Source organism: Hirundo rustica, chromosome 6 (genome assembly GCF_015227805.2).
Source record: "Hirundo rustica isolate bHirRus1 chromosome 6, bHirRus1.pri.v3, whole genome shotgun sequence".
NCBI lineage: Eukaryota > Metazoa > Chordata > Aves > Passeriformes > Hirundinidae > Hirundo > Hirundo rustica.
In genome coordinates, this window is record NC_053455.1 from 60,298,208 (window position 1) to 60,313,000 (window position 14,793).

The 14,793-nt window shown below is 56.7% G+C and overlaps 1 protein-coding gene across 3 annotated transcripts in view; it reads left to right on the top strand.

The window, feature by feature from the left end:
* Nucleotides 1-292: 292 nt before the first annotated feature.
* Nucleotides 293-14,793, top strand: part of MYRF (myelin regulatory factor) — a 43,115-nt gene continuing 28,614 nt past the window's right edge. For all 3 annotated transcript variants that reach the window (XM_040066291.1, XM_040066293.1, XM_040066292.1), the window contains exon 1: nt 293-415. In XM_040066291.1, coding sequence (XP_039922225.1) covers nt 370-415 — 46 coding nt within the window. In that variant the 5' untranslated portion in view covers nt 293-369. The remainder of the gene's footprint in view (nt 416-14,793) is intronic.

The window sequence follows — 14,793 nt, forward strand, 5'->3', positions numbered from 1 at the left end:
TTGCCCCTGTTGGGTTTTCCGGCGACTTTCGGCAACCTCGGGACCCGCCGGCGTTGCCAGCCCCTCTCGCCGGGTGCGGGGCGGAGGAGGAGCAGCGGGCGGGGAAAGGCAGGGAAAGAGGGAGGGAAGGAGGGAGGGCAGCAGGGCAGGAGGGCGGAGCGGCCGCAGCAGCCCGAGTCCGGGGCAGCGCTCGGCGGACTCTGATGGGCATCGGGCGGCCGCGCTGGGCAGCGGGAGCCCGGCGCTGAGAGCGGGGCTCGCTCGGCGCTCGCACGGCGCTCGGGGGCGGCGGCGGAGCCCCCGGGCCGGGGCGATGCCCCCCTGCAGCCGCAGGCACTGAGCCGGGGCCGGCCCGTGCATGGCCCAGCCATGGAGGTGGTGGACGAGACGGAGGCTCTGCAGCGCTTCTTTGAAGGTAACAGTCCCTGCCCGATCCCGGGATTCCCCACGGCCCCGCGGTGGGAAGGGAGCTCGGGGCTCGTCCGGTGCCACCTCCTGCCGCGGGGCAGGGACGCCTCAGGGTGCTCCCAGCCCCGTCCGAGATGGCCTTGGACGCTCCCAGGGATGGGGCGGCCGCAGATTCTCCGGGAAACCCATTCCGCGGCCTCGGCACCCTCACAGGGAGGAATTCCTCCCCGATATCCCGTCTAACCCCGTTCCCTGGCAGTGGGAAGCCGTTCCCCCTCGTCCTGTCACTCCAGGCCCTTTGCCAAAGTCCCTCTCCAGCTCTCCTGGAGTCCCTGCGGGCACTGGAAGGGGCTCCAAGGTCTCCCTGGAGCTTTGCCTTATCCAGGTTGGCTCCGTACCATCCTAGCCTCGTCCGGCTCTGGAATGGCACAGATCCCTGTCCCGGGGCATAATCCAGAGGCTGTTGTGCATCCTCCGGTGCAGGATATCCTGGGAACTGTGTTGTGCCCTGCGTTAGATTCCCACTGCAACCCCAGCAAGGGCCTTGGAATACCCCTCACCATCCTCGGAGCAGTGCCTCCAGCCTGTGGATCCCAGATGTTTTCCAGAGCCTGGATCCCCGTGGACACCTCATGGCTGTGGATCGCTCCCCTTCCCACTAGGGTGGAAAAGCGGTCAGGAAGGGAATTTGGCCTCTGTTGGATGAAATGGCTGAACTGGGATGCGTTGGGAGCCTGATCCCATTGTTGTTCCTGCCTGGGCTCTGTATTCCCTTCCCTGCTCTGGCCTTCTTGGCACGCTCTGCTCTTCCTTGTGGAGTGGTTGGTTCCTTCCCTTTCCCCCTCGCTGCTTTGTTTCCCTCCCTGGTTTTCCAGAGGGTCGCTTGCCAGGCCGAGTTGTAGCTGCCACGGGCTGTGTCCTTCGGGATGAGACCCTGGCACATGGATGTGCTGCTCCATGAGGGAATAACGTGCCCATCCTGGCAAGGCTCCGTTGCCCTGACAGGTCCTGGAATGGATCCCGATCCACGGGTCAGCTCCGGAGCTGGGATCCCCTTTGGAGCAGTGGGATTGTGCAGTGAACCCCCAGGGGCAGGACAGTGCTGTCCCTGTGGATTCTTGGGCTGGGAGAAGGATTTATCCTGGGAAGTGGGAACAGAAGATGCTCCTGGGAGCGAGTGGGAGCTCAGGCTGCTTCCCCCTTGCTTCCCTCTCTCCTTCAAAGAAAAAAGCACCCCCTGTTAGTTCCAGCCATGATCCCAGATTCCCAGGAGCCCCGGGATTAGCGAGGATGGGAAGCCTCCCCACAAGGGCTCTTATCAGCTGCTCCCAGCCCACGTTCCCTGCAGCCTTCCGGGGTTCTCTTTGGTTTTAGGGTTTTGCTTGGGCTGAACTCCTAAATCCTCCTCTCCTGCTTCCTATCCTGGGGGTGCCGAGCACCTCCCAGGAGTCCTGCGGAGCTCTGGCTCAGCATCCCAATGGTATTTATGGACCAGCTCTCTGTCTCTTCAGTTGGAGACATGGAGTTTCTCCCTCTCCCCAGAGCATCTTTATTATAATGTGGGGATTTCTTTCTTCTGCTGTTTTCCTGTTCTTTCCGAGTGCCTGGGGTGATCCCGCTCGAGCAAGATGACTCCAAGAGATCCCTGACAATTTCAGCCATTCTGGGATCCTTCCTCTCTATTTTCCTCCTTTCCCCCTTTTTCCTCCTCCTTTCCCCCTTTTTTTTAAATCTCTTTTTCCTTCTTTCTTTTTCTCTTGAATCAAAACCATCCCGTCCCCGTAAAAATCCGGGATCAAGGAAACTGTGCCCAAAGGATATTTTTTACCCTCAGCTATAAAATCCTTCTTAAAACCTCTGTGAGCCAAATATTCCAGGGAGCACAACTTTGTTTGGGCAGCTCGATCCCTTGCCCGCTGTTATTCCAGAGCATCTGTTCGGGCATGGAGCTCGAGCGAGAGAAGGGAAGAGGAGAAAGTTTGCCACCAGGAATTGCTGCTCAGTTTTTCCCTCTCGTGCCCGGTTTAGTTGTGGTGCTCCGAGGAATTCTGAGGCCAAACTGATCCTCTGGTTTTTTGGGAGTGAAGGTCAGGGCCTTAAATCACGGCATGGAGCTGGATTTACTCTGGAATCTGGCCCTCCCGAGGAATTAATGGTTTTTGGATGTGGTAAACAATAGATGTGTTGGAATTTAATAATTTACGGGAATAAATTAATTATCCCATCACTCCTTTAAAATTTATCGCTGAATTCCCGTCATAAGGAGATCATTTTCCAACCTGTTTTTCTCTTGGAGTGAAATATTTTCTTCTTCTCATGGATCATCCCATCCCTGAAGGGATTTCTTCCAGCAGGCTGAGCACCCTGGAATAATTTGGGAATTCTCATTCCTTTGTGTTTCTCTGATTTTCCTAGGATCTGAGCCTGCTGTAAGCAATCCCAGAAAATTTAAGAGGAATCCCTGAGCCTTTGGTATTTCCCTGTGGTCAGACGAGGATTAACGGGGCTCCTCATGGAGGCGTTTGGGAGGGGGGGCTGGGGAAGAATCGGTGCCTGTGGTCATTCCAAATCCTGGAATCTGGCTTGTTTTGGGAAGCAAGTGCTCCCGAAACCTCAGCTCTGGTGGGTGCCTCCGGTTTTCTCCGCTGTGAGAGACGGACACGGGTTTTCCTAAATTTTCCTTGGTGTTTGCTCGGGCAGGATTTCCTTGTGTTCCTGGATATCCTTGTTTCCCTGGGTACCCTTTGTTTTCCTGGATGTCCTTATTTCCCTGGCTATTTTTGTTTCCCTGGGCATCCTTTGTTTCCCTGGCTGTCCTTGTTTTCCTGGGTATCCTTGTTTTCCTGGATATCCTTATTTCCTTGTGTATTTTTTGTTTCCTGGGCATCTTTGTTTTCCTGGATATATTTATTTCCATGGATCTCTTTGTTTTCCTGGGTACCCTTTGTTTTTCTGGGTATCCTTGTGTCCCTAGATATCCTTGTTTTCCTGGATATATTTACTTCCGTGGATATCCTTGTTTCCCTGAGTATCCTTGTTTTCCCAGATATCCTTATTTCCCTGGAATACGGCTGTCTGCCCTTTGGTGATGAGATCTGAGCTGTGTGAGGATGGAGAAGCAGAAAAATGATGGGAAAGATCCCAGGCTTTGCTCTGGTATTTGGGATGGGCTAGGAAAAAGTCTCTGGGGGAAAAGCTGTGTTGGGAATAACTTCACGCTTTCCTGGGATGAAGGTGCCGGGAATGCAATCCTGGCTTTCCGTGTTGAGTGCCCACGAGCTGGGCTTCTCCTGCGTCTTTTGGAAGATTCTTGTTGTCCTCAGGCACGTGGTGGACTTTTTGGGACTGTCCTGTGCAGGGCCAGGAGCTGGACTTGGATGATCCTCATGGATCATCCCTTTCCCACTCAGGAGTCTTCCCAAACTCCGTGGTTTGTGTTAGCACAGCTGATCCACGTGTTTGGAGGCGCCCAGGACCATCCTGCTGAGCAGAGCTCGGGCAAAAATCCTGGAGCAGCAAGCGCGGAATGCCGGGGGGTTCTGGCAGGGGAGGGAAGGGAGACTTCCATGGGTTTGGGAGCGTTCCTGGAGCGTTTGTGTTTGGATTCAAAGGAAGAGGAGGGAGTTGACAGCGTCTGACCCTTGGCTGGCGTCCTGCTCCCAACCTTTCCCTTGCTCCCGCCCGCCCCTGCCTCAGGGAAACGCTTACGCCACGGCTCAGCTATTTGGGATCCCTCTCCCGGCTAATTTATGAGATAAGGGCTTGGGGAAGAATGTACAGCGGGAAAGATGTTCGGAGCGGGGCCGGCGGGGGCTGGGGAGCGGGAATTCGGGAAAGGAGCAGAGAAAGGAGAGCGAGTGCTGGAAGTTGAGCAGGTTTGGGGTCGAACGTGGAGCTGGGAAAGGCGAGAATTTCCATGAAGGTTATCCGACAGCTCCGCAGGTTTTCACGGAGCACAAGTGGCTGGAGCACTGGGAATGCTGTCTGTGGAGCAGCCGCGTGTCCGTGCAGGGTTTGCTGCGCTGTGTGTGCACGGGAATCTCCGAGCTCGTGGTGACCAGGAGTGGATGGTTTTGCCTATGGCAATGTTTGGGTGCGTGTGATCATGGAATCCTGGAATGGTTTGGGTGGGAAGGGACCTTAAGGATCACCCAGTCCCACATGGGCAGGGACACCTTCCACTATCCCAGGTTGCTCCAAGCCCCATCCAACCTGGTCTTGGACATTCCAGAGATGGGGCAGCCGCAGCTTCTCTGGGAAATCCATTCCAGGGCCTCACCAACCTCCAAGGGAAGGATTTCTTCCCAATATCCCATCTAAACCCTCCCTCTGTCATCCGCAACTTCACCGGACAACCCGTTCCCATGTTCCTGGCGTTGGTAGCGCTCCTGGTGATTTTGATTATGGAGCACTCGTTGCCTGTCAGGAGGAAGTGTCGCCCTGCAGGAAGAGGTCTGGAGCATTTCCCTGTTTTGCTTGGATGAGGGAATGTCGAATACTGGAGCCGAGGCAGTGAGGTGACCCTGGGACAGCTGGGATTGCCCCTTGTCCCCCATGCTGGGCCCTAAGGGGGATTTGGTGGTGGTGGGAATGAACGGGGAAGGAATTCGCTGGTCAGACTCCTGCTGGTATAATCCAGCGTATCCATGAGAATCTAGGGGCTGTTCCCAAGTCTTCCTGTTGCTTTGGGATGTCTTGAGGCTGAAAACTGGGAGCAGAAAGGGCAGGAGAACAGTGGAACCTGGGGTCCCTGTCCTGGTGTCCCATGTTTTAGGTTCCTGGGCTCGACACAGCAACTACACGCATCAGGACATCACTTTTCATGGAATGCCTTTAAAAAAATGGCTCTTCGGGGGCTTCCTGCTCGAATCCATTCCCGAGGCTTGGTGCCGGGGAGAGCTTTTCCCGCACGGAGCTGCTGTGGCGGGGGGAGAACACCTTGGAAGAAGCCGGGCGTGATCCCTGCCGGGGGGCTGCTGGTTGCAGGAGGAGCGGCTTGGGGATGAGGTGGCGGCGCGGGTGACAGTCGCTGCGGGGCCCGGCTGGCGCCGTGGGAAGGTAAGAGGCTTTGCCCGGAGTTCTTTGGGAGCCGGGAGTCAGCCCGTGCCGGAATGGGCCCGGGGAAGCTGGTACAGCACAAACACATGACCATCCCTGCGGGTAATCCCCTCGCGGTCCCAAATCCCAGCGCGGAGCGGCGGCCGCCCGGCCGCCTCCCCGGCCCTCCCACTCTTCCCGGAGGGAATAGAAAAACCAGTGGGCAGCAGCCGCCCTGGGAGCTGGAGGAGCTGAGCTCAGGGAATAATGACACAGGGAGAGAGCAGGGATACGGCGGGAGCTTGACATCAGCTCTCACCATGCTCAGGATGCGCTGGATCCGAGCAGGTAATGGCGTGGACCCCTCCCAGCCCTTCCGTGGCTTGCCTTGCTTTCCCCTCTGCCTCTCCATCTCTCTTCCCAGTGGGATTGTTCCCTGGTTCTCCTCTCTCTTCCCTCTGTTTGAAGCTTCCCTGCCTGCCTGGCTGGGTCAGCCCGCAGCAGGAGCAGGTGACGTGAGGATGCTGCTGAGCGCAGCGCAGTCCCAGGGCCCGAGCAGAGCAGGGAGGAGACAAAAACATTCCCTTGAGCTCGTCTCCACACCCAGGAGGCATTCCTGGACACTGGGGGGAAGCTGTCACCTCCACCCCAATCCAGCAGGAGATTCCTGGAGTCTCTTCAGCCAGAGGACTCATCCTGATGCACTCCTCAGGGAAAGGCCGGTGCCAAACGCTGCCACTTCTGGCATGGTCTTGTGACGGTTGTGCTGGTGCTTCCCCCTCCCGTTTCCCCAAAACTCCTTTATCCTGGGCCCAAAAACTCCTTTATCCTGGGAAAAGGGCAGGAGGCGTCCAGGTGGAGTAAGGCCGGAGAGCTGTTCGTGAGAGGGTGGATCCCTAAAGCCTGATAAAGGCAGGCTGGGATTTGGAAAGGCGATGTCAGCACGAGGCTCCGTGAGGAGGAACTTTGCCCGCGTCCTGGGTAATGCCCCTTCCATCGGCTGGCGTCCTGGGAGCAATGCCCGGACACAGACGGGGAGACGCTTCAGGGAGAGGTGTCAGTCGGGGTGGATTAGAGGGAGTCGTGCAGGAGGTGTGGCCAGGATGGAAAGGGTGACACAGAGATCCGGCTGAGCCCATGCGTGGGATGGGGTGTGGAAGGGCTGCTGCATGCGGGGATATGGGAAAGGAATCCTGGTCGAGGAGGAGCCTTGGGATCTGCTTCCTCACCCTTGTCAGTTAGAGCCCTTCCAGGACAGTCGACTATCCCGGCTGCCAGAAAGAGGGAATGAAATATCTCCTGGGCATGGTTATTTTGAGGAAGAGAGATGGGATCCTGCTCTGCTTTCACTCTTCTGGATAGGGGCCTTGCGGATTCCTCCTGGTGGGAATGGCTGGAGTAATCTGGTGGTGAGGGTGGTGGAACAGGGTGCCCAGAGAAGCTTTGGCTGCCCCATCCCTGGAAGTGTCCAAGGCCAGGCTGGATGGGGCTTGGAGCAACATGAGGTAGTGGAAGGTGTCCCTGCCCATGGCAGAGAGGAGACGATCCTTAGAGTTGCTTCCAACCTAAGCCGATCCAGGACTCCGTGATCCGGAGCTGGGAGCTGTGCTAGGAAGGTGCAAGTGAACCTAAGGGCACTTCCCAGCCCGTGCCTTGGCATCCCTCTCCTGTATCCCAGCCTGGGGATGGCGTTGCTCCGGCACAGCTGTGCCAGCCTTGCCGGGGAACCCTCCTGCCTCTTCCCAGTGGTGTTGCCGATTGGACTTTGCACTCTCCGATAAGAATCCCGGGACACTGAATGTGCCTGAGGAATGATTAACCAGCGTGCGCCGTGCCAGAGGACAAGGGAGCAGCTGTGGCTGGAGACACAAACAGGAACGGTCTCGTGGCTTTTGGGGCCACGCCGGTGCTTCCTGGGTGCCCATCCCGTGCTCCAGCGTCATTCAGGAGGGACAACCCCTCAGCACGGGGCATTCCAGCGGGATACCGGGACTGGGGATGGACAGACAGGGATGAGTGGCAGAGAGCCAGGGAGGTGTCCTGCTGCTGTGGAGGGCAAACGGGAGCTTCGAGAAGTGGAGGGTGGATTGATCCCTGGAAGTGTCCGAGGCCTGGCTGGACAGGGCTTGGAGCAGCCTGGGCTAGGGAATGGAACTTGGATGGGCTTTGAGGTCCCATCCAACCCAGACGACTCCAGGATTCTACGACTGGACACTACACTTGGCAATCTGGTGGCTCTCCCTAGTATTTTCATGGATATATCCACTCATTCCAACTGACTGGCGTGCTTGGCATGCCCTTGCTTATCCAACTGGCTTTCCTTCTTCCCGTTCTTCCCGCCGCACGGCAGGACACGTAATCATGGAATGCTTCGGGTTGGAAGGCACGTTAAAGATCAGCCAGTTCCACCCCCATCCGTGGCATCTTCTCCCTGATCCGGTGGTGGTGGGTGATGTGGCCAGCCCCGGATCCCCGCGCTCCGGGCCGGCTTCCAGCGGCGCCTGGAGCGCGTTCAAGGCGCATTTGAAGGAAAGGCCTCCTTCCCGAGGGAAAATGTAATGTGACACTCAGGGTCCACCACTTATCTCGCTGAACTTTGGCTGCTTTGGGGCAGTTACTCCAAACAGGGAGAGGGAAAGGTGGGAAGAGTGGCCAGGCCTGGCTGCGAACAAAGCGGGCGGAATTCTTGTGGAATTCCCTGTCCACAAACATTCCCGAGTGCGAACACTTGCGAATTTCCCTGGGCTTTGGGGTGGTGGGGAGGAAAACTGGTTGGAAAAGCCAAAGGCTGGAGTTTTAAACAGCCTTGGAGTGCTTGGATCCAGCCTGGGTGTAAAAACCAGGCATTAAAGGATTTTTTTGCTGGGGTTGATTCGATTTTCCCCGTTTTTTTGGGTTTTTTTTTCCATGGAGTCTTTGGTATCGGCCCAACTTTGCAAATTGTCCTGGTTTTCCTACCGAAGTAGTTTGGTGGGGAGGAGACAGTGCAGAGGGGGTGGTGAGGGCATGGAACAGGATTTTCGGAAGGCTCGGGTGGGATTTCCAAAGAACAGGAGGTTTCGCTCACTGATTTATAGAACCCTGGGATGGGTCAGGTTGGAAGGGACCTTATATCCCATCTTGCTCCATGGGCAGGGACACCTTCCACCATCCCAGGTTGCTCCGAGTCCCGTCCAACCTGGCCTTGAACACTTCCAGGGGTTGGGGCATCCGCATCATTTATGGCTTTTAATCCTGAGTGCCGATTGCTCGAAATCCACATAAACAGGAAAGCAAACATCTTATCAGCCCGCTGGATCTTGGCTTATCTCCCGTGTTATGACAAGCCTGGGTTTATGGGCATTGATTCGTGGAAGCTCTAAAAAGGACGCTTTGACTTTATTGGGAATGAGACACCTGCCTAAGTAAAGGAAAACTTGGAAAACGGAGCCTTACAAGGGCCATTAAAGCTTTTTACGGTTGGCTGCTTGCTGATAGTGTGGTCAGTGCTCCTCTCCTGAACAGACATGGGGTTTTTCCAGGTGAGATCCCATCCATCCCCAAATCCAAGGAGTTCTGGGCAGGGGCTAATCCTACCTGTCCATGTCCCTTCCGTTCTGTCTTGTTCTAACTCAGTTTTTTGGGAAGGGGTATTGGAATGGAGAGGTTGATGAGAGGGAAGGCCAAGCCTGGACTGGGCAGGGCTTGGAGTAACCTGGACTAGTGGGAGGCGTCCCTGCCCATGGAAAAGGTGTGACTGGATGATCCTGTAGGTCCCTTCCAACCCAACGCCTGCTGGGTGACACATGATATTCCAAAACTCACCTCACCACGTTGAGGAGCCAAAGGGATGCAGGGAACAGCCCTGTGAGGACCGGCAGGCTGGGAACAGCTTCCAAAGCCCGGGATGAGGCGTTTGGGTGCTGGAAGTCGTGCTGGTGTTCTCCGGAAGAGGAACTGGACAAACTCAACCCAGTACAACAGGATGGGCTGTGTGGAATGTCAAGGTAGGGGCCTTTCCTACTTTTCCTGGTTTTTGAGCGTGCATGGTGTGGCTCCTGGACATCCAGAGGGCATCTGTGGATACAACGGGTCAGGAATGATCACTGAGAGGGATTTTTACAGGTTCCCAACCTGTAAAAAGTTGGCTGTGAGTTGGAAGGCCCTGCAGGATCGTGGAGTCAAGCCATTCCCCGTTCCCACGTCGTTAAGGTGTTTTTCCCTCGTTGCCGGTTGTGCTGCAGCAGGGATGGGCTCCGAAGGTTTTTTCCCCACTGCCGCAGAGATTTTATCCATGAGATGGAGGTCACCATCCCAGTTTTGCCAGGAGAAAAGGGCTTTGCCACCTCTTCCTTTCCTGTATCCGAATAATCCCTGGCAGAGGCGATTGAGCAGAAACAAGGGGCCAGGAATCTTGGGAATCATTCACCCCAAGTGAGCAGAGATCATGGAATCCTGGAGTCACGTAGGTTGGAAAATCCTCTCCTCAAGCAGCGTGCCGTGAACCTTCCCTCTGGATTTGGGCCTCTCCAGCCAGCCCAGCGCTTTGAAGTGATCCTGGGAACACCCACGGAGCGCGCGGGGTGGATGGGATCCAAGCAGCACGTTTGGTATCTCGGCTGTATTGTCTGGGAAGTGTTTGCTAAATCCCTGGAGCAGGAAATATGTTCCAGGATGGCTCAGAGTTGGGCAGAAAAGGCAAACAAGGGTTGGTGGTTTTTTTTTGTTTTTTTTTTAATGAAAAGAAACCTCAGTTCACTCTAAAAAGTGGATGTGGGAATAGCCAGCATGGCAGTAATCCCTAGGGAATTTTGGGGTTTCAGTAATGAGTTCTGTTTGCGTGGAATCCTGGAATGGTTTGGTTTGCGAGGGATCATCCCATTCCACCCCCTGCCATGGGATCGTGGAGACAGAAATGACAGCCTGTCCCATTCCTGTTGGTCATGTTAGATCCTGGGAAAAGTGGGATCCTCCTTGGGAGCTTTGTGCCACGTGGCTGAGGAAGCTTTTGACCCCCCCTTTGTGATTTTCTTGGGAGACGACTCCGGAGCAAACGTCCCAGATGTGTGAGCAGCAGGAAAACCCTGGTGACCCAACGCTCCTCCTTGTGAAAGATCGGTGGTGGTTGCACAAACCTTGGGATGGCCCTTCCCAAGCCCTGGAAAAAGTCCCATCCAGATAAGTGGCTCTGCTTTTTCTTCCCAGTCTCCTCTGGAGATTGTCCAGCCTGGACAGACCTTGGTGCCTCCCAGCTGGAAGGGAGGGAATGATGTGTCCGATCTGGACACGGTGTTCCCGGCGATGCTTGGCTGCCTCTCATCCTGTATCCTGGTGCTGTTCCATTTCTAATCTTCCTCCCTAAGGATTGTTTAGCTGAGGATGTTCCCAGGGTAGGCAGCACCTCTCCAAATCCTGAGTTATCCGGCGTTCCCTGTGTGTGTGGTGCGGATGTCTTAGGATTGGGCTGATGGTGGCCATTCCTGGATCTCCGGATTCCCTAAGAGCCTTTCCAGAGCCACAGTGTTGCCCTGTGGCGAGGTCAGTGTCCAGGGACCGCACCCCTGGGGTCTTTCATTGGAAATAGAGGAGCGGTGGGATCACAGCTCAGGATCTGCCATCAACTTTGGTAACTCCCTGTGCTTCCCAGAGTATTCCCTCTCCTGGTCACTGCCGAGCATGGGAAAGCTCTGGGCAGCTGGATCGAGTCTCTTCTTGGGGCTGGTGTGTAGCTGCTAGTTATGTTATTACCTTTTTATCCCTTCTGGCAATAATTCCCTCTGAGGGGATGGTGTGGGATATGGATATGGACCTTCACCACCACGGCAGTGTCCGGGAGCCCATCCACGTTGTGTTATCCTATGGAAAATATCCCACCTGTCCCCCCAGAGTTGCAGTCTGGATAACACAAGGTCTGGTGAGGCACCTGAGCAGAAGGGATCATCAGGAGGAGCTCCTTCCCGTATCCCCGTTGTCCCCAAGGACGAGGCCGCGTGCAGCGGGAGCCGCTGGACGAAGTGGCCTCCTCCGGTCCTGTTGTCCCTGCTCCAACACCCTTGTCCCGGGAAGGGAGATAAAGGCGTTGTCTCCAAACAAACAGGGCAATGTGCCCCCCTGGGCAGGCACCTTGGAGCCTCCCAAATGGAGCCGCTGTTCCTGCCCCTCGGAGAGCATGAATGGACAAGCGCGGCATTGACGGCCGCGGGGACAGGGACAAACGCGCCTCTGTGTCCCCTCTCACACCTTCCCCTCCTCCTCCTCGGCCCCCGTTCTCCCAGGACAATGGCTCCATCCATGCCAAGGTTCACAGCTGGCAAGGGCGGGGGAAAGGCCAGGACAAGGGCGGGGAGCTGCCAGGAGACAGGGATGCAGGAGGGAGGACGGCCCTGGCGAGGGGAGATGGGAGAAAATTCCAGGAGGGTCGGAGGAGAGAAGGTGCTCGGAGGGAGGGCTCAGGGAGGTTCGGGAGGGAGGACCATCCCTCCGGCCTCCTTTTCCTGCAGAGCTTCCCCAGGAACGTGCCCATGGCCTGCCATGGCACAGCAGGATAATTTCCTCTGGCTCCTCACGCTTCTTGTGCCTTGGGATGTCTCCTACCAACGCCTTGTCCTCTTGGGAGTGGGGAATGGAGGGTGTTATCCCCTTATCCCTGAGTCTGGGCTGCTTCCCAGGGCCTTGTCCACCTCATCCAAAGGTGGCTTTGCCCAATATATTCATCTGTGGATGTAAGCTAAGGAACTGTGGGATTATGTGGGAGCAGAGAGAGCTTTCCGGGGAACAGGGAGAGGCAGCTGCCTCTGGACACACTGGGTGCTCAGGGAATCCTGGAATGGCTTGGGTCGGAAAGCACCTTAGAGATCAGCCAGTTCCAGCCCCCTGCCGTGGGTGTGGTTGTACTTCCCATCAGACCTGTTAATAATTCCAAGTGTTTTGCCTCTGGAGCTGGCTCGCTGTGTCCCCAGGTTGTTTCTCCGGAGTCTTCCTGGACGCCCTGTAAAACGCTCCTTTCTCCCAAAGTCCGGGGCTTTGGCTACACCCCACTGTCCTGTATCCCTGTCCCTGCATCCTGCCCTGCCCGGCATGAGGTAGTTTCTCTAGGAATGCTGAGGGGCTGGATTTGGGAGCAGAGATGTTGGCTGGGAGCTCACCAAGAACTCCCAGGAAGGAGGGGGTCAGGTAGGGGTGTGCTGGGAGCAATCCTGGCCCCTCCATGGAGAAGGTCTGTTCCAAGCCCGTATCCATTGCTCGGCTGATTATTTCTTTTTAATTCCACGACAGCCAAATTCGTGTGAACCACCAAATCCTTACCCCTCACTTTGGTGTTTTCCTTGGGATCTTATCCCACAGGTCCCAGAGCTCATCCTTGGCTGTGGTTTTGGTATGGAATTAGTTGGAATTTGGACCTTGTGTTTTTGCTCCGTCACAAACCGGGGATGCAGGATCTGCCCCTTTGCTTTGGAAGGCCAGGGCTGTCCTTGGGGATGGACTGCCTAGGGAATGTTCCCAGGACGGGACACAGGGGCTGGAGGAACCTCGGCACTGCCCGGGACAGTCCCACCTTTTGTGATGGGAAGGGACACGGGCCGGGTTGGGAGGTGTCCTAATCCAAGAGAAGCTGCTCAGGGATGATATTCCCGAGGGGAGCAAAGGATGACACTAATGGGATGAGGAGGGGCTCTGGTTCAGAGGAAAGGCCTTGGGATCCCCTGGAAATGCCTTGGGACTTTGCTCTGGGGTGGTCTTTGGGGAGCTGTGGGAGCGCTGGCTCCGTGTCCCGCTCCGGTTACAGGCGCCCGGTTTGGGGGCTGCTTATCATCCCAGTCAGGTAATAAAGAGCATTAATTAAGCAGGAATGCTGGGCCGGGATCCAGGGGGAGCCAGGGGCTCCTCCAGGGTCACCAGAGGGGACGGAAGCAGCGCGAGGTTGGGCACACGAGGCGACGGGGACATCATCCCGCTGCTCCTTAGGGAAGCAGCTGTGTCCGTGTGCGCAGCCCAAGTCTCTGGGCTTGCTGGGCAGGCTCTTCCCAGCCGGAGGGGCTTCTCCCTGCGTGGCAGAGCCGTCCAGGATGGGAAGAGGCTGCGAAGCCGAGCAGTGGCCCTGCGGCTCCCCGGGCTTAGGCGGTGTTTGGTTTGTTTGCCATGGCCCGGATTCCTGGTGCTCGCGGCCAGGCCGGCAGCCAATCCCCCCGGGCCGAAGGATAAACACGGCAGGAGGGAGAAGGGGGTGAGGAGCGGCGCGGGGCCCCGGGAATGTGCCGATGCTGCAGCCTGGCTTTGAGGATTGCACAACCGAGCCCCGGTGCACGGACGCAGGGATGAGTCCAGGGTTGTGCCGGGGCTCGCACTGCTGTGGCATCCCAGGTAATTCCCGGTGGAGCTTCCTGCTGTGTGTCCATTTATCCCCCTGCTGCTCCAGCACGTGCTGGGAGACCATTAGTAGAGGGACCACACAGGACCAGGAGCTTCTGGGGTCTCCTGATCCTATTCCACCCTGCACCAGTTTGGATGTTTGATCCCTCCCAGGCTGATCCGTGCCTCAGTTTTCCTTGAAAATTCTCCGGTACGTGGCTCCAGTGGCACTGGGAAGCTCTGGTCTTGGCACAGCCTCTTCTCCTCCTCCTCCTCCTCCTCCTCCTCCTCCTCCCAGGTGTCCCCCCACCCCTGGCTGATGTTCCCCAGCCCCTGCGGAGCGCTGACCTCGTCGTCATCTCCAGCTTCCCACATCTGGTTCGTGTTAGCGCATCCCGGGATGAAGTTCTCCAGCTCTCTCCCTTCCTCCCACCCCCAGGTGACCCAGGCCAGGATTAGGGGTGATTTGAAGTCAGGCAACAGAGTAGGAATTGGAGAGGGCGGAGGGGGGGAACGACTGTTATAAATAGAAATTCCATAAACTTCTCAGCCTATCACTCCAGGAAAATTCCGGGTTAAATCCCTCAGACCTGTAAATATGACAGTTCACGGAGGCCGGGCTCCGTTAACTCTTTCCAAGCCCTGTGGCCCCGTGCCCAGCTCTGGGAGCGCCGAAAACTGGGACAAGGAGCCGGGAAGGTGCCACCAGGAGGGGTGAGCAGGGGCAGGGTGGGAAGCACCTCCGTTGGGATGTGGAGCGTGTTGGGGAAGGCAGAGAAAACCAGTCCAAACATTGGGATTCCTGACATTCTCACACGTCCGGGGGCCTCAGCCCGCCCGGCTCCGCTCACGAGAAGGGTGCCGAGGGTTTTAACTTCTTGTTCTTCGGGCAGAGCTTGGGGTTTTTTTGGGATTGCCACGGCTCTTTTCCCAGAGAAGAGTTGGGAAGTGGAGCAGTGACACGGTGGGAGAGCAGGGCGGCGATGCCGGGGGCAGGAGGAGGACGGGACATAGGGACCT